Genomic DNA, 26,114 nt, shown 5'->3' with positions numbered 1-26,114 from the left:
ATAGAGGTGTTTATAGTATTCTCTGAGGTTAGTTCGTATTTCTGTGGGATCGGTGGTGATAACCCCTTTATCATTTTTTATTGCCCAGCTCCTGGATTCACTGATTTTTTGAAGGGCTTTTTGTGTCTCTATCTCCTTCAGTTCCGCTCTGATCTTAGTTATTTCTTGCCTTCTGCTGGCTAGCTTTTGAATGTGTTTGCTCTTGCTTCTCTAGTTCTTTTCATTGTGATGTTAGGGTGTCAATTTTAGTTCTTTCCTGCTTTCTCCTGCGGGCATTTAGTGCTATAAATTTCCCTCTACACACTGCTTTAAATGTATCCCAGAGATTGTGGTATGTTGTGTCTTTGTTCTCATTGGTTTCAAAGAACAGCTTTATTTCTGCCTTCATTTCATTATGTACCCAGTAGTCATTCAGTAGCAGGTTGTTCAGTTTCCATGTAGTTGAGTGGTTTTGAGTGAGTTTCTTAATCTTGAGTTCTAGTTTGATTGCACTGTGGTCTGAGAGATAGTTTGTTATAATTTCTGTTTTTACATTTGCTGAGGAGTGCTTTACTTCCAACTATGTGGTCAATTTTGGAATAAGTGTGGTGTGGTGCTGAGAAGAATGTATATTCTGTTCATTTGGGGTGGAGAGTTCTGTAGATGTCTAGTAGGTCTGCTTGGTACAGAGCTGAGTTCGATTCCTGGATATCCTTGTTAACTTTCTACCTCATTGATCTGTCTAATGGTGACAGTGGGGTGTTAAAGTCTCCCATTATTATTGTGTGGGAGTCTAAGTCTCTTTGCAGGTCTCTAAGGACTTGCTTTATGAATCTGGGGGCTCCTGTATTGGGTGCATATATATTTAGGATAGTTAGGTCTTCTTGTTGAATTAATCCCTTTACCATTATGTAATGGCCTTCTTTGTCTCTTTTGATCTTTGTTGGTTTAAAGTCTGTTTTATCAGAGACTAGGATTGCAACCCCTGCCTTTTTTTGTTTTCCATTTGCTTGGTAGATCTTCCTCCATCCCTTTATTTTGAGCCTATGTGTGTCTCTGCATGTGAGATGGGTCTCCTGAATACAGCACACTGATGGGTCTTGACTCTTTATTCAATTTGCCAGTCTGTGTCTTTTAATTGGAGCATTGGGCACATCTACATTTAAGGTTAATATTGTTATGTGTGAATTTGATCCTGTCATTATGATGTTAGCTGGTTATTTTGCTCGTTAGTTGATGCAGTTTCTTCCTAGTCTCGATGGTCTTTACAATTTGGCATGGTTTTACAGTGGCTGGTAATGGTTGTTCCTTTCCATGTTTAGTGCTTCCTTCAGGAGCTCTTGTAGGGCAGGCCTGGTGGTGACAAAATCTCTCAGCGTTTGCTTGTCTGTAAAGGATTTTAATTCTCCTTCACTTATGAAGCTTAGTTTGGCTGGATATGAAATTCTGGGTTGAAAATTCTTTTCTTTAAGAATGTTGAATACTGGCCCCCACTCTCTTCTGGCTTATAGAGTTTCTGCCAAGAGATTAGCTGTTAGTCTGATGGGCTTCCCTTTGTGGGTAACCCAACCTTTCTCTCTGGCTGCCCTTAACATTTTTTCCTTCAATTCAACTTTGGTGAATCTGACAATTATGTGTCTCAGAGTTGCTCTTCTCGAGGAGTATCTTTGTGGCATTCTCTATACTTCCTGAATTTGAATGTTGGCCTGCCTTGTTAGGTTGGGAAAGTTCTCCTGGATGATATCCTGAAGAGTGTTTTCCAACTTGGTTCCATTCTCCCCGTCACTTTCAGGTACACCAATGAGATGCAGATTTGGTCTTTTCACATAGTCCCATATTTCTTGGAGGCTTTGTTTGTTTCTTTTTACTCTTTTTTCTCCAAACTTCTCTTCTCGCTTCATTTCATTCATTTGATTTCTCGCTTCATTTCATTCATTTGATCTTCAATCACTGATACCCTTTCTTCCAGTTGATCGAATCGGCTACTGAAGCTTGTGCATGCATCATGTAGTTCTCATGTCATGGTTTTCAGCTCCATCAGGTCATTTAAGGACTTCTCTTCATTGGTTATTGTAGTTAGCCATTCGTCTAATCTTTTCTCAAGGTTTTTAGCTTCTCTGCGATGGGTTCAAACATGCTCCTTTAGCTAGAAGAAGTTTGATTGTCTGAAGTCTTGTTCTCTCAACTCGTCAAAGTCATTCTCTGTCCAGCTTTGTTCTGTTGCTGGCGAGGAGCTGCATTCCTTTGGAGGAGAAGAGGCACTCTGATTTTTAGAATTTTCAACTTTTCGGGGGGAGGAGCCAAGATGGCCGAATAGGAACAGCTCCGGTCTACAGCTCCCAGCATGAGTGACGCAGAAGACGGGTGATTTCTGCATTTCCATCTGAGGTACCAGGTTCGTCTCACTAGGGAGTGCCAGACAGTGGGCGCAGGTCAGTGGGTGCAGCGCACCATGCGCAAGCCGAAGCAGGGCGAGGCACTGCCTCACTCCGGAAGCGCAAGGGGTCAGGGAGTTCCCTTTCCTAGTCAAAGAAAGGGGTGACAGACGGCACCTGGAAAATCGGATCACTCCCACCCTAATACTGCGCTTTTCTGATGGGCTTAAAAAACGGCGCACCAGGAGATTATATCCTGCACCTGGCTTGGAGGGTCCTACGCCCATGGAGTCTTGCTGATTGCTAGCACAGCAGTCTGAGATCAAACTGCAAGGCGGCAGTGAGGCTGTGGGAGGGGCGCCCGCCATTGCCCAGGCTTGCTTAGGTAAACGAAGCAGCCGGGAAGCTCCAACTGGGTGAAGCCCACCACAGCTCAAGGAGGCCTGCCTGCCTCTGTAGGCTCCACCTCTGGGGGCAGGGCACAGACAAACAAAAAGACAGCAGTAACCTCTGCAGACTTAAATGTCCCTGTCTTACAGCTTTGAAGAGAGCAATGGTTCTCCCAGCACGCAGCTGGAGATCTGAGAACGGGCAGACTGCCTCCTCAAGTGGGTCCCTGACCCCTGACCCCTGAGCAGCCTAACTGGGAGGCACCCCCCAGTAGGGGGAGACTGACACCTCACACGGCCGGGTACTCCTCTGAGACAAAACTTCCAGAGGAACGATCAGACGGCAGCATTCGCGATTCACGAAAAACCACTGTTCTGGAGACACCGCTGCTGATACCCAGGCAAACAGGGTCTGGAGTGGACCTCTAGCAAACTCCAACAGACCTGCAGCTGAGGGTCCTGTCTGTTAGAAGGAAAACTAACAAACAGAAAGGACATCCACACCAAAAACCCATCTGTACATCACCATCATCAAAGACCAAAAGTAGATAAAATCACAAAGATGGGGAAAAAGCAGAGCAGAAAAACTGGAAACTCTAAAAAGCAGAGCACCTCTCCTCCTCCAAAGGATCGCAGTTCCTCACCAGCAATGGAACAAACCTGGACGGAGAATGACTTTGACGAGTTGAGAGAAGAAGGTTTCAGACGATCAAACTACAAGCTACAGGAGGACATTCAAACCAAAGGCAAAGAAGTTAAAAACTTTGAAAAAAATTTAGATGAATGTATAACTAGAATAACCAATACAGAGAAGTGCTTAAAGGAGCTGATGGAGCTGAAAGCCAAGGCTCGAGAACTACATGAAGAATGCAGAAGCCTCAGGAGCTGATGTGATCAACTGGAAGAAAGGGTATCAGCGATGGAAGATGAAATGAGTGAAATGAAGCAAGAAGGGAAGTTTAGAGAAAAAAGAATAAAAAGAAACAAACAAAGCCTCCAAGAAATATGGGACTATGTGAAAAGACCAAATCTACGTCTGATTGGCATACCTGAAAGTGATGGGGAGAATGGAACCAAGTTGGAAAACACTCTGCAGGATATTATCCAGGAGAACTTCCCCAGTCTAGCAAGGCAGGCCAACATTCAGATTCGGGAAATACAGAGAACGCCACAAAGATACTCCTTGAGAAGAGCAATTCCAAGACACATAATTGTCAGATTCACCAAAGGTGAAATGAAGGAAAAAATGTTAAGGACAGCCAGAGAGAAAGGTCGGGTTACCCACAAAGGGAAGCCCACCAGACTAACAGCGGATCTCTCGGCAGAAACTCTACAAGCCAGAAGAGACTGGGGGCCAGTATTCAACATTCTTAAAGAAAAGAATTTTCAACCCAGAATTTCATATCCAGCCAAACGAAGCTTCATAAGTGAAGGAGAAATAAAATCCTTTACAGACAAGCAAATGCTGAGAGATTTTGTCACCACCAGGTCTGCCCTAAAAGAGCTCCTGAAGGAAGCACTAAACATGGAAAGGAATAACCGGTACCAGCCGCTGCAAAATCATGCCAAAATGCAAAGACCATCGAGACTAGGAAGAAACTGCATCAACTAACGAGCAAAATAACCAGCTAACATCATAATGACAGGATCAAATTCACACATAACAATATTAACTTTAAATGTAAATGGACTAAATGCTCTAATTAAAAGACACAGACTGGCAAATTGGATAAAGAGTCAAGACCCATCAGTGTGTTGTATTCAGGAAACCTATCTCACATGCAGAGACACACATAGGCTCAAAATAAAAGGATGGAGGAAGATCTACCAAGCAAATGGAAAACAAAAAAAGGCAGGGGTTGCAATCCTAGTCTCTGATAAAACAGACTTTAAAGCAACAAAGATCAAAAGAGACAAAGAAGGCCATTACATAATGGTAAAGGGATCAATTCAACAAGAAGAGCTAACTATCCTAAATATATATGCACCCAATACAGGAGCCCCCAGATTCATAAAGCAAGTCCTGAGTGACCTACAAAGAGACTTAGACTCCCACACATTAATAATGGGAGACTTTAACACCCCACTGTCAACATTAGACAGATCAACGAGACAGAAAGTCAACAAGGATACCCAGGAATTGAACTCAGCTCTGCACCAAGCCAACCTAATAGACATCTACAGAACTCTCCACCCCAAATCAACAGAATATACCTTTTTTTCAGCACTGCACCACACCTATTCCAAAATTGACCACATAGTTGGAAGTAAAGCTCTCCTCAGAAAATGTAAAAGAACAGAGATTATAACAAACTATCTCTCAGACCACAGTGCAATCAAACTAGAACTCAGGATTAAGAATCTCACTCAAAACCGCTCAACTACATGGAAACGGAACAACCTGCTCCTGAATGACTACTGGGTACATAACGAAATGAAGGCAGAAATAAAGATGTTCTTTGAAACCAACGAGAACAAAGACACAACATACCAGAATCTCTGGGACACATTCAAAGCAGTGTGTAGAGGGAAATTTATAGCACTAAATGCCCACAAGAGAAAGCAGGAAAGATCCAAAATTGACACCCTAACATCACAATGAAAAGAACTAGAAAAGCAAGAGCAAACACATTCAAAAGCTAGCAGAAGGCAAGAAATAACTAAAATCAGAGCAGAACTGAAGGAAATAGAGACACAAAAAACCCTTCAAAAAATTAATGAATCCAGGAGCTGGTTTTTTGAAAGGATCAACAAAATTGATAAACCGCTAGCAAGACTAATAAAGAAAAAAAGAGAGAAGAATCAAATAGACTCAATAAAAAATGATAAAGGGGAGATCACCACCGATCCCACAGAAATACAAACTACCATCAGAGAATACTACAAACACCTCTACGCAAATAAACTAGAAAATCTAGAAGAAATGGATAAATTCCTGGACACATACACCCTCCCAAGACTAAACCAGGAAGAAGTTGAATCTCTGAACAGACCAATAGCAGGAGCTGAAATTGTGGAAATAATCAATAGCTTATTAACCAAAAAGAGTTCAGGACCAGATGGATTCACAGCCAAATTCTACCAGAGGTACAAGGAGGAACTGGTACCATTCCTTCTGAAACTATTCCAATCAACAGAAAATAAGGGAATCCTCCCTAACTCATTTTATGAGGCCAGCATCATCCTGATACCAAAGCCGGGCAGAGACACAACCAAAAAAGAGAATTTTAGACCAATATCCTTGATGAACATTGATGCAAAAATCCTCAATAAAATACTAGCAAACCGAATCCAGCAGCACATCAAAAAGCTTATCCACCATGATCAAGTGGGCTTCATCCCTGGGATGCAAGGCTGGTTCAATATACGCAAATCAATAAATGTAATCCAGCATATAAACAGAACCGAAGACAAAAACCACATGATTATCTCAATAGATGCAGAAAAGTTTGTTGACAAAATTCAACAACCTTCATGCTAAAAACTCTCAATAAATTAGGTATTGATGGGACGTATCTCAAAATAATAAGAGCTATCTATGACAAACCCACAGCCAATATCATACTGAATGGGCAAAAACTGGAAGCATTCCCTTTGAAAACTGGCACAAGACAGGGATGCCCTCTCTCACCACTCCTCTTCAACACAGTGTTGGAAGTTCTGGCCAGGGCAATTAGGCAGGAGAAGGAAATAAAGGGTATTCAATTAGGAAAAGAGGAAGTCAAATTGTCCCTGTTTGCAGATGACATGATTGTATATCTAGAAAACCCCATTGTCTCAGACCAAAATCTCCTTAAGCTGATAATCAACTTCAGCAAAGTCTCAGGATACAAAATCAATGTACAAAAATCACAAGAATTCTTATACACCAATAACAGACAGAGAGCCAAATCATGAGTGAAATCCCATTCACAATTGCTTCAAAGAGAATAAAATACCTAGGAATCCAACTTACAAGGGACGTGAAGGACCTCTTCAAGGAGAACTACAAACCACTGCTCAAGGAAATAAAAGAGGATACAAACAAATGGAAGAACATTCCATGCTCATGGGTAGGAAGAATCAATATCATGAAAATGGCCATACTGCCCAAGGTAATTTATAGATTCAATGCCATCCCCATCAAGCTACCAATGACTTTCTTCACAGAATTGGAAAAAACTACTTTAAAGTTCACATGAAACCAAAAAAGAGCCTGCATCGCCAAGTCAATCCTAAGCCAAAAGAACACAGCTGGAGGCATCACGCTACCTGACTTCAAACTATACTACAAGGCTACAGTAACCAAAACAGCATGGTACTGGTACCAAAACAGAGACAGAAATAACGCTGCATATCTACAACCATCTGATCTTTGACAAACCTGAGAAAAAAAAGCAATGGGGAAAGGATTCCCTATTTAATAAATGGTGCTGGGAAAACTGGCTAGCCATATGTAGAAAGCTGAAACTGGATCCCTTCCTTACACCTTATACAAAAATCAATTCAAGATGGATTAAAGACTTAAATGTTAGACCTAAAACCATAAAAACCCTAGAAGAAAACCTAGGCATTACCATTCAGGACATAGGCAAGGGCAAGGTCATCATGTCTAAAACACCAAAAGCAATGGCAACAAAAGCCAAAATTGACAAATGGGATCTAATTAAACTAAAGAGCTTCTGCACAGCAAAAGAAACTACCATCAGAGTGAACAGGCAACCCACAAAATTGGAGAAAATTTTCGCAACCTACTCATCTGACAAAGGGCTAATATCCAGAATCTACAATGAACTCAAACAAATTTACAAGAAAAAAAACAAACAACCCCATCAAAAAGTGGGCGAAGGACATGAACAGACACTTCTCAAAAGAAGACATTTATGCAGCCAAAAAACACATGAAAAAATGCTCACCATCACTGGCCATCAGAGAAATGCAAATCAAAACCACAATGAGATATCATCTCACACCAGTTAGAATGGCAATCATTAAAAAGTCAGGAAACAACAGGTGCTTGAGAGGATGTGGAGAAATAGGAACACTTTTACACTGTTGGTGGGACTGTAAACTAGTTCAACCATTGTGGAAGTCAGTGTGGCGATTCCTCAGGGATCTAGAACTAGAAATACCATTTGACACAGCCATCCCATTACTGGGTATATACCCAAAGGACTATAAATCATGCTGCTATAAAGACACATGCACACGTATGTTTATTGTGGCACTATTCACAATAGCAAAGACTTGGAACCAACCCAAATGTCCAACAATGATAGACTGGATTAAGAAAATGTGGCACATATACACCATGGAATACTATGCAGCCATAAAAAATGATTGAGTTCATGTCCTTTGTAGGGACATGGATGAAATTGGAAATCATCATTCTCAGTAAACTATCGCAAGAACAAAAAACCAAATGCTGCATATTCTCACTCATAGGTGGGAACTGAACAATGAGAACACATGGACACAGGAAGGGAAACATCACACTCTGGGGACTGTTGTGGGGTGAGGTGAGGGAGGGGGGAGGGATAGCATTGGGAGATATACCTAATGCTAGATGACGAGTTACTGGGTGCAGCGCACCAGCATGTCACGTGTATACATATGTAACTAACCTGCACATTGTGCACATGTACCCTAAAACTTAAAGTATAAAAAAAAAATTTTTTTTTCAGCTTTTCTGCTCTGGTTTCTCCCCATCTTTGTGGTTTTATCTACCTTTGGTCTTTGATGATGGTGACATACAGATGGGGTTTTGGTGTGAATGTCCTTTCTGTTTGTTAGTTTTCCTTCTAACAGTCAGGACCCTTAGCTGCAGGTTTGTTGGAGTTTGCTGGAGGTCCACTCCAGACCCTGTTTGCCTGAGTATCACCAGTAGAGGCTGCAGAACAGTGAATATTGTGGAACAGCAAATGCTGCTGCCTGATCGTTCCTCTGGAAGCTTCATCTCAGAGGGGCACCCGGCTGTGTGAGGTGTCAGTCAGCCCCTACTGGGAGATGCCTCCCAGTTAGGCTACTCAGGGGTCAGGGACCCACTTGAGGAGGCAGTCTGTCCGTTCTCAGATCTCAAACTCCATGCTGGGAGAACCACTACTCTCCTCAAAGCTGTCAGATAGGGACATTTAAGTCTGCAGAAGTTTCTGCTGCCTTTTGTTCGGCTATGCCCTGCCCCTAGAAGTGGAGTCTACAGAGGCAGGCAGGCCTTGAGCTGCGGTGGGCTCCACCCAGTTTGAGCTTCCTGGCTGCTTTGTTTACCTACTCAAGCCTCAGCAATGGCGGGCACCCTTCCCCAAGCCTCGCTGGCACCTTGCAGTTCAATCTCAGACTGCTGTGCTAGCAGTGAACGAGGCTCCATGGGTGTGGGACCCTCCAAGCTATGTGCGGGATATAATCTGCTGGTGTGCCGTTTGCTAAGACCATTGGAAAAGCACAGTATTAGGGTGGAGTGACCCCATTTTCCAGGTGCCATCTGTCACAGATTCCCTTGGCTAGGAAAGGGAATTCCCTGACACTTTGCACTCCTCAGGCGAGGTGAAGCCTCGCCCTGCTTCAGCTCTTGCTCGGTGGGCTGCACCCAGTCGTGCACCCACTGACAAGCCCCAGTGAGATGAACCTCAGTTGGAAATGCAGACATCACCCGTCTTCTGCGTCACTCACCCTGGGAGCTGTAGACTGGAGCTGTTCCTATACGGCCATCGTGGAACCTAGGATTTCGATATACATTTCTATATATGTGTTGTCTGCAAATAAGTCTTACTTCCTTTCCAATCTGTATGCTTTTTTTTTTTTTGCCTTATTGCAATTGCTAAGGCATTCAGTATAATTCTGAATAGAAGTGCCAAAAACAGACATTCTTGCTTTTTGTTTTTTGAGATGGGGTCTCGCTATGTCACACAGGCTGGAGTGCAGTGGAGTGATCCTATGACCTCAGCCTCCTATGTAGCAGGGACTGCAGGTGCGTCCCACCGCGCCCAGCTTTTTGTTTTTGTTTTTGTTTTTGTTTTGTAGAGATGGGATGTCACTACAGACTGGTCTTGAACTCCTGGGCTCAAGGAATCCTCTTGCCTTGGTCTCCCAAAGTGGTGGGATGACCAGCGTGAGCCACTGTGCCTGGCCCTTGTTTTTTTTTCTAATTTTTATAACTGCATAGTAGATATATATATTATTTATTATATTATATATGTTATATATAACATATATGTTATATATAATATATACATTATATACATAATATATAATATATAATAATATATATTATAATATATAATTATATACTAATATATAATAATTATATATAATAATTATATATTATATATAATATATATCTATGGGGTACATGAGATATTTTGAGACAGGAATATTTTGAGACATTGTATAATGTGTAATAATCACATCAGGGTAAATGGGTATCCATCACCTCAAGAATTCATTTCTTTGTTAAGAACATTCCAATTGTACTCCCTCAGTCATTTTGAAATGTATAATAAAATATTGCTTACTGTAGTCACCTTGTTGTGCTATCAAATACTAGATCTTATTCATTGTATCTAAAAACATTTTTGTACCCATTAACCAACCATTCTCTCCCAACCCCCTACACCCCTTCCTAGCCTCTGGTAACCATCATTCTACTCACTATCACCATGAGTCTAATTTTTAGCTCTCACAAACAATGAGGACATGCAAAGTTTGTCTTTGTGTGCCTAACTTATTTCACTTAACAGAATGTCATCCAGTTCTGGAAGGTTATTAATAATTATTGATTCTATTTCTTTATTGGATATAGGTCTACTTAAATTATCTACTCATACACCTTTTTTTTTGAGACAGAGCCTTGCTCTGTCACCCAGGCTGGAGCGCAGTGGCGAGATCTTGGCTCACTGCAACCTCCGCCTCCAGGGTTCAAATGATTCTCAGGCCTCAGCCTCCTGAGTAGCTGGGATTACAGGTGCCTGCCACCATGCCTGGCTAATTTTTGTATTTTTAGTAGAGATGGGGTTTCGCCATGTTGGCCAGGCTGGTCTCGAACTCCTGACCTCAGGTGATCTGCCCACCTTGGCCTCCCAAAGTGCTGGGATTACAGGCCACCATGACTGGCCCCTCTTTACTCTTCCCTTTCCTCCCGGTGCTGTGAGTTGTGCTGCCTGAAGTTGGGGAAGGGGCGACATAAGCTTTCCCTTGGCTGCCCCAGCTGGTGTCTCACTAGATCGTGTGGACCCCAAATCCACTGGCTCTGAGCCCAACACAGCACCAGGACTTGTGCAGGAATTGCAGTCCTTGTGGCCTAGACTGCCTTTCAAATTTATTTAGCACCCCAGAGCACCTTAGCCCATGGTGGTGGGGCTAGCTGGAACTCAAGTTCCGACTGCTAGGATGGACGATTTGCCTCTGGCTATGTCTGTTCTAAATGCTTCTGCTGTGGGCACTGGCCAAATTCTGCCATGTGTTGTTTTCTGCTGTGACAGGGCTGCAGTGAGTTCCAATGCAAAGTCTCACAATCACTTCGCTTTCCCTTCCCCAAGCACACAGATTCTCTCTCCACATCATACTGCACTGCTGGATGATGGAGGAGGTGTGGTATAGGCAATTCAAGACTATCTTTCCTAACCTCTTCAGTGCCTCTTTCCTTAATATGTTAAAACCAGGTACTGTGATTGCTCACCTGAGTTTTAGTTCTTCTGAAAGTGCTTTCTTGTGTGGATAGTTGTTCAAGTTGGTGTTCTTGCTTGGGGGACAAATGCTGGAGGGTTCTATTCAGCCATCTTGCTCTGCCTTCCCTGCTTGCTCTTGAACTTAGAAGAAAGAATTTCAGACTTCCATCATTAAGTATAATTCTAGCTGTGAGGTTTTCACAGATGCCTTTAAGGAAGTTCCCTTCTTTTCCTAGTTTACTTAGAGTTTAAATTGGGAAGAGCTATTACATTTTGTCAAATGCTTCTTCGGCATCTGTTAAGCTGATGATGATTTTTTGTTCTACTAATATCAGAATTTATATTGATGGATTTTCTAGTGTTAAATTAACCTTGCAATCCTGGGAAAGCTTCTCTTGGTTATGATGTATTGTTCTTTTCCCATACTGACAGGCTTCAGTGAATCGATATTTTGTTAAGAATTTTTGCATATTTATCCTGGGCACAGTGGTGCATGCCTGTAATCCCAGCACTTTGGGAGGCCTAGGCGGGAGGATCTCTTGAGCTCAGGAGTTCAAGACCAGCCTGGGCAACAAAGCAAGACCTTGTCTCTACAATAAAAATAAAATAAAATAAACTGGCTGGGCGTGGTGGTGTATGCCAGTGGTCCCAGCTACCTGGGAGGCTCAGAAGGGTGGACGGCTTAAACCTGGGAGGTCAAGGCTGCAGTCAGCTGTGGGGTCACCACTGCACTCCAGCCTGGGCAATAGAGTGAGGCGTCATCTCTAAGAAAAAAAAAATTTGCATGTTTATGTGGGATTTTTATTTGTAATTTTCTATTTTTGTAATTTTTCTGTTTTTATCAGAGTAAAACTGATTTAATAAAATAACTTGAGAAACAGTCCTACCCCTTCTATTTAAGTTGTGTTTGAATGGTACTATGTCTTTCTTAAATGTTTGGTGAAATTCACCAGTGAACCTCTTTGCACCTGAAATTTGCTTTGCAGGAAAGGTACAAATTAAAATTACAAATTCAATTTCTTTAGTAGACACAGGGCTATTAATATTTTATCCGCCTTTCTTGTGTTAGTTTTATGACTTGTGTTTTTCCAGAAATTTGTCCATTTCATTTATCAAATTTATTGGCATAAAATTGTTCGTATTTCCTATCAACTTTATAATTCTATACTCTGTATAGATTTATTCCCAATTCCTATTTTTATCCCCAATATTGGTAACATTTTTTAAATTCCTGATCAATCTAGCTAGATATTTATCAACTTTATTGATCTTTTTAATCTGTTTCCTATTTCATCTATTTCTGTTATCTTTATTATTTCCTTCTTTCTACTTTGTATTTAATTTGTTCTTTCTCTAGCTTCTTAAATGGAAGCTTAGGTTTAGACTTTTTTCTTTTCTAACATTAACATTTAAAACTAAAAATTTCACTGTAATGACTACTTTGGCTTCATCCCACAATTTTAAAAAGTATGTGAATTTTTCTGAAGGACACAATTTTTAATATGTAGTCATTTTATTATCATGTGGTTCAAATTTACTTTCATTATGGTCAGAAAACATACTCTGTAAGATTTTAATCTTTTGAAATACACTGAGACTCATGTCCTAACACACGGCCTACCCTGGTGAATCTTCCTTGTGTACTTAGGGAGAAAAAGTGTATTCTGTATTTGTTAGTTACAGTTCTATAAATATCAATCAGGTCATGGTAGTTAACAGTGTTTTTCAGATCTTTGATTTCTTTACTTTGGTGGGGGCGATCCAGTTGTATTATCAACTACAGAGTGAAAAGTGTCCAACTACGGTTGTAGTTTGACTGTTTTCCCTCTCTTAGTTCAGTTGTTTGTTTCATGTATTTTGAAACTGTATTTATTAAGTGCATATACACATGTAATTCTTATAACTTCCTAATGTATTAACTCTTTTATCATTATGAAAGATTCCTGTTAGTCTCCAGAAATCTTCCTTGTATTGATGTCTTGTTTTTCTGTTAAGAATGGAGTTACTACAAATTTCTTGTGCATACTATTTGCATGGTATATTTCTTTCTATCCTTTTACTCTCAGTGTATTTGCATCTTTATATGTAGAATGTCTCTCATATAGACAGTACATCTCATATAGATAGCACATACTTGGTTCTTGCTTTTTTTTTGGTCCAGTCTGACAATCTCTGCCTTTTGTTTAGAATTTTGGTCTATTTACACTTAATTATTTACATGTTCACTTTTAAACCTACAATCATACCATCTCTTTCCTATTTCTTCTATCCATTATTTGTTTCACTGTCCCTCTTTTCCTACCTCCCTTTATGCTAGTGACATATTTTTTGGCATTCCATTTTAACTCCTCTATTGGTTTTCTATCTATATGTCTTTTCATTATATTTTTAGTGGTTGCTCTTGGGACTACAGTGTATAAATTCAATTTATTCCAGTGTACTTTAGAAAATTTTAGAAAATGTATTGAATTACTTCTTGGCACAGCATGGTGGCTCAGGCTTGTAGTCCTAGCACTTTGGGAGGCCAAGGCGGGCAGATTGCTTGCGCTCAGGAGCTGGAGACCAGCCTTGGCAACATGGTGAAACTCCATCCCTACAAAAAAATCTGGCTGGCGTGATGGTGCGCACCTGTAGTCCCAGCTACTTGGGGGTGCTGAGTCAAGAGGATTGCTTGAACCTGGGAGGTTGAGGCTGCAGCGAGCTGAGATTGCATCACTGCACTCAAGCCTGGGGGACAAAGCCAGACAAAGACAAGCCTGGGGGACCAAAAAAAACCAAAACAACAACAACAACAACAAAAAACAAAAACAAAAAGAAAAGAAAATTTATCAAATTACTTAAGGTAAAACTATAGAAACCTTACAAAATATTCCACTCACCTGTGCCTCATCCTGTATTTTTGTTGTCCTGTGTATTATCTGTATACATTGTAAACACATCAGCACAGTAGTACTATACGTTTCAGTCACTTGTCTTTTAAAGATATTAAGACATAACAAAAAATCATTATTTTTGTTTTACACACATTTACAATTTCATGTGCTCTTCACTCCTTTGTGTAGATCCAAATATCCATTTAGGTGTCATTTCCCTTCAGCCAAAATGTCTTATAGTGCAGGTCTGCTAGTGAAAAATTCTCTCATCTCTGTTTATCCAAAAATGTCTTTATTTTCCCCTTATTTTTGAAGGATAATTTTTCCAGATGCAGAATTCTTGGCTGAAAGCTTTCTTTTTTCCATCATTTGAATATGTTGGTCCAATGTCTTTTGACCTCCACAGTTTCTGATAAGAAGTGAGGTGTTAATTGCACTGTTGTTCCCTATGTACAATATACCATTTTTCTCTGGACAGTCAATAAGTGGTTTTCTTTGTAATTATCTTGCTTTCAGTCTGCTGTACTACTTGGGTAAGTTAATTTTTTCCCCCAAAATGTGAGAAAATTCCAGTCATTTCTTCAAAAAATTTTCTATAATCTACTGCTGCCCCTCCTTCTAAGACTCTAATTATACCTATTATGGATTGTTTGATATTGCCCTACATATCTCTTTTCAACTTTATTCCATCTTTTTCTCCCCTGTTTCTCGAAACTGGGTGATTTCTATTGATCTAGCTTGAACTTCATGGCTTCTTTTGCCAATCTGCTTTGTTTTCTAATCTACTGTTGAAGTTATTTAGATTTTTAAAAAATTTCAGTTACTGTATTTTTCAACTCTCAAATTTCCATTTTTATAGTTTCCATTTCTTGGTTGAGATTTTCCACCCCACTCATTGATGTCATAGTTTAACTCATTGAACACATTTACAATAATTGCTTTGAAGTTTCTGTTAAATCCAACAACTAGGCTCACTCAGAGTCAGTTTCTATTGACTGCCCTTTCCCCCTCCTTGAGTATGAGTCATACTTCTGTTTCTTTGCATGCCTAGACACTGGGTTTAACTGTGTTCTTCTAAGAATTGTTGTGGGGTTTTTGTTGTTCTAGTAGATATTAATACTTAACCTGCTTAGATTCGAACTGCAAACTTTGTCTCCCTTGCACAATATAGGTACTGATATCTTTGTTCTTATGGTTTCCAGCTGCTGTTGTTTTAACCTGGCCTCTTGAGGCAGGGCAGGGGGTCCTCTGTTGTGCCTACATAATTTGGCTGTCAGCCAACCACTTGAGCAGTCATTATACTAAAATTTTGCAGTTCACCCTTCATATGATTTTTCTTGTTTGCAGGGATTCCTCTGTAATTTCTTGCTCCGCCAGCCTTGACCTGTGTCCCCTGACATTTCAAGTCCATAAAATCTCAGCTTTCTGCCACCCAAGTTGCAAATGACTGGGGAATGCAATCAGTTAAAAAAGCCGCAAAGTCACAGATATCACCCTATGCAGCTATCTTGTAAGAATAGATTCCTCTCTGGTATCTGCTTGATTTCTCACCGGGCCCTCGGAGAGTACTTTAACTGTGAGGCAGTTTCACAGATTGGAAGTAGAATCCAACTGCATTGCTCTTCAAATTTTGGAGAGAGTCAGTTGCTCCCCTCTTTGATGGTTCCATAGCACACTGTACATACTAATATTACTTTAGCACATATCATGAGGCATTTTGCAGGGTACTAAATTATCTTCTCCCCTATTTGAGAATAACCTCTTTTTGTATCCTGTATCCTTGGTAGCTATAAGGTACTTGGATCCAACACGATTAATAAATTTAATCTAATAATATTTGTTAATTTATTCTCATTTCATTGTTCTCTCATACTCTCCCTAACTCCTAATTAAGTAATTTGCATTTCCATCACATATTGCTCCAATTAAACTTTCACAGATAACAAATTATCTAATTTTAACAGTTGTATTGCCAGAGGGAGGAGAAACACAGATTACTAAGGCATCCCGATATTTGGCATCTGCAGAGTGAAACTAGGAAATAACTCCAACAGGCCTCCTAATTAACCCTATTTTCAGATATTGTGAGGTGAATGTTATTCACATTTTAGAGCAAAACAAAGCTAGCTCAGAAACCAGAACACTTTTCTTTTGGGGCTTTGGATTTAAGAAATTGGAAGTGTCAGATTCACCTGTACCAGCAAACTGCTGACCCGAGGCTTATCACCCACTTATGGTGTTGATAATGGGATATGCTGCCTGCCACTCTAGTTTCTGTTCACAGTTTTTGGTTAATTTTACTCTTTGGAGACTTCTGTTAATTCTTGCCAGCCTGGCTAGCAGGACAAATTAGTTTCGGTCAGAATCCTGTTTGTTTGTTTGTTTGTTTGTTTGAAGTGGAGAGTCCTTCTAAGTTGGCTATACTCCTGAAGGAAAAAATTCCTGGTCAAGGCTTGAGTTGAATTTCTATCCAGTGACCTTGTTAAACTCCCTCAATTAGGTCCTAGGAGGGTTTTGTTGTTGTTGTTGTTGGGGGTGGGTATATGCCTTGAGATCTTCTGCATAGACAATCATGTCATCTGGAAATAGGGACAGTTTCATTTCTTTTTTCCAATCTGTATGCCTTTTATTCCCCTTTCCTATTTTACTTTTTTTGTAGAAATGGTATCTCCCTATCTTGCTCAGGCTGGTCTTGAACTCCTGGGCTCAAGCAATCTTCCCTCCTTGGCCTCCCAAAGTGCTGGGATTATAGGCATGAGCCACCATGCCTGGCCTATTTCCTTTTCTTAACTAATTGCACCAGCTGAGACTTCCAGCACCATCTGAATAGGAGCAGTAAAAGCAAATATCATTGCTTTGTTCTAAATCTCACAGTCCACAATCAAATGTGGGAGCAATGGGCTGATCTAAGGTTTGAACTTAAAAGGAAAGCAGACTGTAAAAGTCTGAAAAATTTGCAACCCAGTCCTGTGGTAGGGAAGGAACAAGCATTTTTAGGAGAGAAATTTAAAGGGGCTGAAGGGCAACCACTTGCAAAAGAAATTAGCAAGACAATGGGAAAAAGGCCTAGAGGCCTAGAAGGACAGAATGGTTTCAGGAACCCAATCCAAATTCAGGCTGTTCAGGCCCCAGTCAGGGCTCAAAAGGCCCCAGGCATGGCTCAGGCTGCCAATCAGAGGCCCTGGCAGCTTCCATGTGGTGTTAAGTCTGTAGACACACAGAATGCAAGAGCGCATTCTGGCAGTTTCCACCTAGATTTCGGAAGATGTATCAGAAAGTCTGCATGCCCAGGCAGAAGCCTGCCATGGGGCAGAGCCCCCACAGAGAGACTCTACTAGGGCAGTTCCAAGGGGAAATGTGGGGTTGGAGCCCCCATAGAGTCCCTACTGGGCTACTCCTTAGTAGAACAAGGATGCTGCCCTCCAGAGCTGAGAGTGGTAGAGCCACCAGCAGGTTGTATTTTCAGCCTGGAAAAGCCAAAGGCCCAACTCCCACCTGTGGGAGTAGCCATATAGGCTGTGCCCCAGTAAAGCCAAAGGGTGAGGCTGCCCAAGGCCTTAGGAGCCCACCCCTTGCACCAGTATGCCCAGGATGCAGGACATGGAGTTAAGGGAGATTATTTTGGAGCTTTAAGATTTAATGTCTGCCCTGCTGAGTTCTGGACTTGCATGAGGCCTATTACCCCTTTCTTTTGGCCATTTTTTTCCTTCTGGAATGGGAATGTTTACCCTATGCCTGTACAATCATTGTATCTTAGAATTCAATAACTTGCTTTTCATCTTACAGGCTCACAGCTGGAAGAAATTAGCCTTCAGTCTCAGATGAGATTTTGCATTTTTTTAATTGATAGTGGAATGAGTTAAGACTTTTGGAAATTATTGGGAAGGGATGATTATATTTTGCAATGTGAGAAGGATATGACATTTGGGGGGCCAGGGAAAGAATAATAGTTTGGATATTTGGCCCCTCCAAGTGTCAGGTTAAAATTTGATCCCCAATGTTGGAGGTAGGACCTGGTGGAATCATGGGGACAGATCCCTCATAAATGTCATGGTGCCATTCTCAAGGGATTGAGCCAGTTCTCACTCATAGTTCCTGCAAAATATGAATGTTCTTTTTTCTCTTCCTCCTTCTCTCACCATGAGACATACCTGCTCCCCATTCACCTCTGCCATGGTTGGAAGCTTCCTGAGGTCCTCACCAGAAGCAGATGCTGGTGCCATGCTTCTTGTTCAGCCTGCAGAATTATGAGCCAAATAAACCTCTTTTCTTTATAAATGACTCAGCCTCAGGTATTCCCTTACAGCAATGCAAAATGAACTAAGACAGCTATTCTGAATCTTTTGTCCCTCCATATAAACTTTACAATCAGTTTGTTGATGTTCATAGAACAAATTGCTGGGATTTTGATTGGGATTGCATTGAATCTACCAATTAAGTCAGGAAGAATTGACATCTTGATGACATTGAGTTTTCCTATTCACAAACATGAAATGTTTCTCCATTTATGTAGTTCTTCTTTGATACCCATCATCACAGTTTTCTATATAAAGATTTTGTAGATATTTTGTTATATTTACACCTATTTGTTCAATTTCTGGGAGTGCTAATGTAAATGTAAATGGTAATGTATGTTTCATTTCAAATTCCACTTTTTCATTGTTAGTATATAGGAAAGCAACTGAGTTTTGTATGTTAACCTTGTGTTCTGCAAACTCACTATAATTGCTTGTTAGTTCCAAGAGGTTTTTTTCTAGATTCTTTGAGATTTTCTACATAGACAAATCATGTCTTCAGTGAACAAAGACAATTTTATTTCTTCCTTCCCAATCCACATACTTTTTCTTTTTTTGAGACAGAGTCTCACTCTGTCACCCAGACTGGGACGCAATGGTGCAATCTCGGCTCATTGCAACCTCTGCTTCCTGGGTTCAAGTGATTCTTCTGCCTCAGCCTCCCAAGTAGCTAGGACTACAGGTGCTCACCACCATGCCTGGCTGATTTGTATATTTTTAGTAGAGACGAGATTTCACCACACTGGCCAGGCTGGTCTTGAACTCCTGGCCACAAGTACTCCACCTGCCTTGGCCTCCCAAAGTGCTCAGATTACAGGCGTGATCTACCATGCCCGGCCCTGTATCTTTCTTTTCTTCTGTTTTCTTTTTTTGTCACATTAGCTAGGACTTCCAGTACAATGCTGAAAAGGAGTAGTGAGGAGACATCTTTGCCTTATCCCTGATCTTAGTAGGAATGCTTCAAGTTTTTCACCATTAGGTATGATGTTAGTGGCAGGTTTTTTGTAGATGTTCTTTCGGAAGTTGAGGAAGTTCCCCTCTATTCCTAGTTTGCTGGAAGGCTTTTTTTTTTTTTTTTTTTTTTTTTTTTTTTTAAATCATGAATGGGTGTTAAATGCTTTTTTGGCCTCTATTGAAGGGATCATGTGATTTCTCTTTAGCCTACTGATATGGTGAATTGCATTAATGGATTTAATTGATTTTCAAATGTAGAATTGACCTTGCATACCTGGGAGAAATCCTACTTGGTCACGATGTGTAATTCTTTTTGAACATTGTTGGATTTGATTTGCTAATATTTTTTGAGGATTTTTGCATCTGTGTTCATAAAAGATATTGGTCTGTAGTTTTCTCTTATAATTTGTCTTGCTTTGGTATTAGTGTAATGTTGGTCTCATAGAGCTAGTTAGCAAGTAGTCCCTCTGCTTCTATTCTCTGAAAGATTGTTGAGAATTTATATCATTTCTTCCTTAAATATTTGTTGGAATTCACTCGCCAACCCATCTGGGCCTGGGGCTTTCTGTTTTGGAAGGTTACTAATAATTATTGATTCTATTTCTTTATTGAATATAGGTCTACCTAAATTACTTATTCATAAAACTTTTTTTTTTCCTTTTTTTTTTTTGAGACAGAGTCTTGCTCTGTCACCCAGCCTGGAGTGCAGTGGCATGATCTCAGCCCACTGCAACTTCCACCTCCTGGGTTCAAGTGATTCTCCTGCCTCAGCCTCCAGAGTAGCTGGGATTACAGGTGCATGCCACCACACCTGGCTAATTTTTGTATTTTTAGTAGAGATGGGGTTTCGCCATGTTGGCCAGGTTGGTCTCAAACTCCCAGCCTCAAGTGATCCACCCGCCTCGGCCTTCCAAAGAGCTGGCTGGGAATACAGGTGTGAGCCACCGTGCCCAGCCATCATACACCTTTTATAACAAAAATTTAAATTTTAAAAAGCATTTGTTCTACCCAAATTGATCTATAAGCTTAATAATTACAAACAAAATTCCAATGGGATTTTAAAAAGTAACAGATAAGATGATTCATAACTTCATTTGAAATAGGAAAAGCAGCCGGGCGCGGTGGCTTGTGCCTGTAATCCCAGCACTTTAGGAGGCTGAGGTGGGCGGATCACTTAAGGTCAGCAGTTTGAGACCTGCCTGGCCAATATGACGAAACCCCATCTGTACTAAAAATACAAAAATTAGCTGGGCATGGTGGCGTACACCTGTAATCCCAGCTACTCAGGAAGCTGAGGCAGGAGAATCACTTGAACCCGGGAGGCAGAGGTTGCAGTGAGCTGAGGTTGTGCGACTGCACTCCAGCCTGAGTGACACAGCAAGACACCGTCTGAAAAAAAAAAGAAAAGAAAAAAACAAAGAACGTTACTACTGCTGTATGTAGTTGCCACTGCTGCTGCCATCTTCACTAAATTGGAGTTCACCTGGGCCCTGCTTCTTCCTGTCACCAGCTTCTGGTAGAACCTAGGTCCCACGGCTGAGCACTAGGTGTACCAGAGCCTGGGAAAGTGAGCATCTGCCATTTCTGCTTCTTTACACAGAAGTAGATTGTATCTCTGAAGGTGGGAGTTCTGTACACTCCTAGTGTTCTGAGATTCAGACACTAGGATGTCACAAGGAATGACATAATGTCCGCAATAGTGGTATATATTAAAATAAAAAAAGACATATTACTCTTTATCCTCAAAATTCCACTGCAAGGAACTTGTCCTAGAAACATTTTTTTTTCCTTTTTTAACCATAAAATGCAGAGGAAAAAAACCGTATTTTAATGACCATGCAAGAGGATTCATCATATCATAGTCTAACATCAAAAAAATTAAAATCAATAAGAGACTGGCTAAGTTTGGTTTTTAAAAATTTTTATTAAAATTTCGTTTTAGTTTCATAGGTTTTTGGGTAACAGGTGGTATTTGGTCACACAAGTAAGTTCTTTAGTGGTGATTTGTGAGGTTTTGGTGTACCTACTACCCAAGCAGTATACACTGAATCTAATTTGTAGTCTTTCATCCCTCGCCCCCTTCTCACCCCTTCCCCGAGTCGCCAAAGTCATTCTTATGCCTTTGCATCCTCATAGTTTAGCTCCCACTTATGAGGGAGAACATACGATGTTTGGTTTTCCATTCCTGAGTAATTATGGTTTTTTAACATTAGAATAACATGCAGCTGATAAAACGATTATTGAATGAATACTTACAATGTACCAGGCACCATGTTGTGCACTGGGAATACCATTGCAAGCAAAATGAATAATGGTCTGAATGAGGTATGAATTTTTAAAATGTCTATTACATATTTTTTAATTTTAAAATATATATACTAATTATATATAAATATATATAAATTTTAGTTTTTATTTTAATGCCTATAATATATTAAGTAATTTTAAAAAGTTAGCATGACCCCATTGGGAAAGAATTATACATTTAAATATGTTTGTGCACACACAAGGAAAATTTCTGGAGCAATACACAAAAACTGTAGTTATCTAGAGTAGAAATAGATAGGGGCAGGTTCTTACATAAGAATTTCTTACCTGTATTTACAGTTTATGATTATTATTATTTTTGAGATAGAGTCTTGCTCTGTTGCCCAGGCTGGAGTGCAGTGGCATGATTTTGGCTCACTGCAACCTCCACCTCCCAGATTCAAGTAATTGTCATGCCTCAGCCTCCAGAGTAGGTGGGACTACAGGCGCGTGCCACCACTCCCAGCTAACTTTTGTATTTTTAGTAGGGACAGGGTTTTGCCATGTTGGCCACACTGGTCTCGAACTCCTGACCTCAGGTGATCTGCCTGCCTCAGCCTCCCAAAGTGTTGGGATTATAGGCGTGAGCCACCACGCCCGGCCTATTTACAATTTAAAAATAATGTTTATAATTTTTTTTTCAGATGGAGTCTCGCTCTGTCACCCAGGCTGGAGTGCAGTGGAGCCATCTTGGCTCACTGCAACCTCTGCCTCCCAGGTTCAAGTGATTCTCAGTCCTCAGCCTCCCAAGTAGCTGGACTACCATGCCTGGCTGATTTTTTGTATTAGTGGAGATGGGGTTTCACCATATTGTCGAGGCTGGTCTCGAACTCCCAACTCAAGTGATCTGTCCACCTCAGCCTCCCAAAGTGCTGGGATTACTGACGTGAGCCACCATGCCCAGCCTAATGTTTATAATTTAAAATGGGAAAAATTTACTTTTTGAATGATATGATTATGTACCTTTAAAACATAAGCAAATCAGAGAACCCACTGGAGGGTACAGGGTTTCCTTCTGGAGTGAAGTAAATGTTCTAAAATTAGATAGTGGTGATGGCCGCACAACTCAGAGAATTTTATGGTATGGTATGGAATTATACTTTAATAAAGCTGTTATTAAAAGACCCACTGGAATAAGGTAACACTTTACAAATTAGCTAATACAAAAATACAAAACTAAATCCCTACCAGACAGGAAGGAACACTTTGTCTTCACGGGTAGCCAGACCCACCAACCTCCCAAAGACAGCTCAGGATAAATGAGGGATGTTGGAAGTGATCTGCAGGCTTTCAAGGAAGCTGAACTTGATTTAAGACCCAAGTTAATTTCACATCAAAATGTAGATGAATTTTCCTTTCTATTCTATGGCAGCTCCATACAGCTGTAGTGAATATTATATTAATAAGTTCACTAACTTATGCGATTGTGCCACTGCACTCCAGCCTGGGTGAGAGAGCAAGACTCTACCTCAAAAAAAAAAAGGAGTTTTAAAAAACAATTTTTGTATTAAAAAACTCTCGTGAGTCTATTTTTTCAAAACCATCCGTTTAAAAAATAGAATTATATTTTGTGACTTGCTTTTTTCCACTTAACTGTTTACTACTACCATCCCCACCTGATGTTCCCTTGGAAACCTGGTATGAGGTTTGAAAAACTTTGCCCCAGGATCTTAAAGATGGAGACAAGCGGTGGTAAACCTGCTCTACTAGTTAGCATCTGGTTGAAGCTACCTTAGTTTCCTCATTTACCAAACAGGGATAATAATACTACCTACCTCATGGGGTTGCAGTGAAGATTATGAGTTAATCCAAGTAAAGCACTTGACATGGTACCTGGCATAAATGCCAGCTATTCTTATTATGTGATGCTTACCATGATTGATATGTTTAACCCTACATAGCACATAGTCATTCAGAATCAAAACACTAGCTCCATAAAAAGGCACCAAACCCAAGGAAGTCTTATAGTTTTACTGATCACCAAGAAGCAAATCTCATAAAATGAAAGTTATACTATACTTCTGCTTAGAAAGACAATATTGTAAAGACATTAACTCTCCTTTAATTAACTTATAAAACTAATGTAGTGGTTCTGAACTGGTGCAATTTTACCCCCTACCCAGGGGCTATTTGGCAATGTCTGGAGACATTTTTGATTGTCACAAGTTGAGGGGTTACTACTGGCAGGCATCTAGCGGGTAGAGGTCAGAGATGCTATTAAATATCCTACAGTGCATAGGACAACCCCATGCAACAAATAATTATACGGCCCAAGAAACAATCTAATGCAGTCTTTGACAAAATTATTCTAAAATTCATTTGGGGGAACAAATGGGTACAAATAGCCAGGACATTTTTTTGGGGGGAAAAATAGTAAGGAAACACATACGTACATATGTATGTATTCCCCATATGTTGAATTGTAATCCCCAAGGTTGGAGGTGGGGCCTGGTGGGAGGTGTTTGGGTCATGGGGGCAGATCCCTCATGGCTTGGTGCTGTCTTCACAATAATGAGCTATTGCGAGATCTGGTTGTTTGCATCTGTGGCACCTTCACACCCCCACTCTCACTCTCTTGCTCTCTCCATGTGATGTGCCAGCTCCCACTGTGCCTTCCACCATGATTGTAAGCTTCCTGAAGTCTCATCAGAAGGTGAACAGATGCCGGCACCATGCTTCCTGTACAGTCTTTGGAACTGTGAGCTCTTTTCTTGATCAATTACCCAGTCTTAGGCATTTCTTTTGTTTTTTAATTTCAAAAAATTTTTATATAAAAGTCTTTGATCCATCTTGAATTGATTTTTTGCATAAGGTGAGAGATGAGTATTCTCAGGGATTTCTTTACAGTAATGCAAGAATAGCCTAACACATATACTGCTTTATGAAATCCCGAAAGATATATCAAACTATAAAAATAAAACAGGAAAGTTATGGTATTGAATAAAGAAATCAATGAAACATAATGGAAAACCCAGAAACACAAGTAAATAAAATAATTTGGTATAAAAATATGTTACGGGCCAGGTGTAGTGGCTCACACATGTAATCCCAGTGCTTTGGGAGGCCAATGTGGTAGGACCACTTGAGGCAAGGAGTTCAAGACCAGTGTGGGCAATATAGTGAGACCCTATCTCTACCAAAAAATAAATAAATTAATTTAAAAAATTAGCCAGGCATGGTGGTGTTTGCCTATAGTCCTACCTACTCAGGAGACTTGAGGCAGGAGATTACTTGAGCCCAGGAGTTCAAGGCTGCAATGAGCTATGATTCTGCCACTGCACTCCAGGTTGGGTAACAGTGAGATTCTAAAAAAAAAAAATGTTACAAATAATTGGAGAAAAGATAATTGTTTTAAAATGACTGACACAATTGATAACACCATATTTTATAATCTAATATGTGGAATGTTTCCATAATACATATATAACCAGGATGTATCCTATAATTAATGTGTGCATTTCATGTGGTAGTGTTTCTTTTTAGAAAAGGTGTTTTTAAAATGACAGCAAGTCTTAGATTTGTTGTTGTCTTAGAAATAAGGCAAGAAATTAAATTTTATCCTTAAGTAAAATGACTAACTATTTAAGAAAGAAGGACAAAACTAAAGGTCTAAACATGCCATAGAAGGTCTGAGTATATCATGGAAAGTTTGCGAAGGATGAATTTACAAAAGAAATTTGTGGTGACCAAGTTGGCTATAATTAGAAGAAACTTACTTATAAGTATTTCTAAAGACTGCTTCAATTAAAAAAATACATGTGTGTATATATATTTATATACACATTGATATGAAAACTAAAATTTTGGTCTCCTATATTAGAACAATGTTTTCTTGAAGTATTGATCTGCTTTTAATAACATTTGCAAGAGATTTTGACCTAATTCTGAAATTTGTTTCTTAAATTTTCAACTATCTTCTGAAGTGCAGCTTTTTTTTGTTTGTTTTTTAGTCTTCCTTTCTCTAATATCAGTTTTAAAATGAATCTTCTTCATTTAGAATGGTAATTTCATATTTTGAGGTACAGTTTTCCGGTGGAAGCTTCTCAGATTCATATATCAGTAGCTAAACTTTTGCTGTACCTTGTTTCATGTGATTTGCAGGTCAGACATTTCTGCCTTTTGGTCTTCCACTTTCTCTCCTTGAGACGGTATATCTTTTTGTTTGGTGAGGTGATAATTCTCTTTTAACTTTTTCATCTTCTGTAACTTTTTTTCTCCAGCTCTAACTCTGCTTTAACGGCCTGACACTGAAATGTTCTATCTTGAAGGCCTAGAAAAGTTGTTTTCCTCCAGTATATCCTGA

General features: G+C 40.1%; 1 protein-coding gene across 3 annotated transcripts in view; it reads right to left on the bottom strand.

The window, feature by feature from the left end:
- The window catches only part of SIMC1 (SUMO interacting motifs containing 1), a 103,396-nt gene that overhangs the window by 59,612 nt on the left and 17,670 nt on the right, over positions 1-26,114 (bottom strand). The window contains exon 1 of one of the 3 annotated variants that reach the window (XM_055113036.2): positions 18,407-18,493. The exons of the other annotated variants lie outside the window; for them this stretch is intronic. Within the exon in view, the coding sequence (XP_054969011.1) occupies positions 18,407-18,478 (72 nt within the window). The 5' untranslated portion in view covers positions 18,479-18,493. Of the gene's footprint in view, positions 1-18,406; positions 18,494-26,114 lie in introns of those variants that run through there. 3 annotated transcript variants of the gene reach the window in all.

Source organism: Pan paniscus, chromosome 4, assembly GCF_029289425.2.
Source record: "Pan paniscus chromosome 4, NHGRI_mPanPan1-v2.0_pri, whole genome shotgun sequence".
In the NCBI taxonomy this organism is placed as follows: domain Eukaryota; kingdom Metazoa; phylum Chordata; class Mammalia; order Primates; family Hominidae; genus Pan; species Pan paniscus.
The sequence above is the reverse complement of the archived record's forward strand: the minus strand, read 5'-3'. Positions and strand labels throughout refer to the sequence as shown.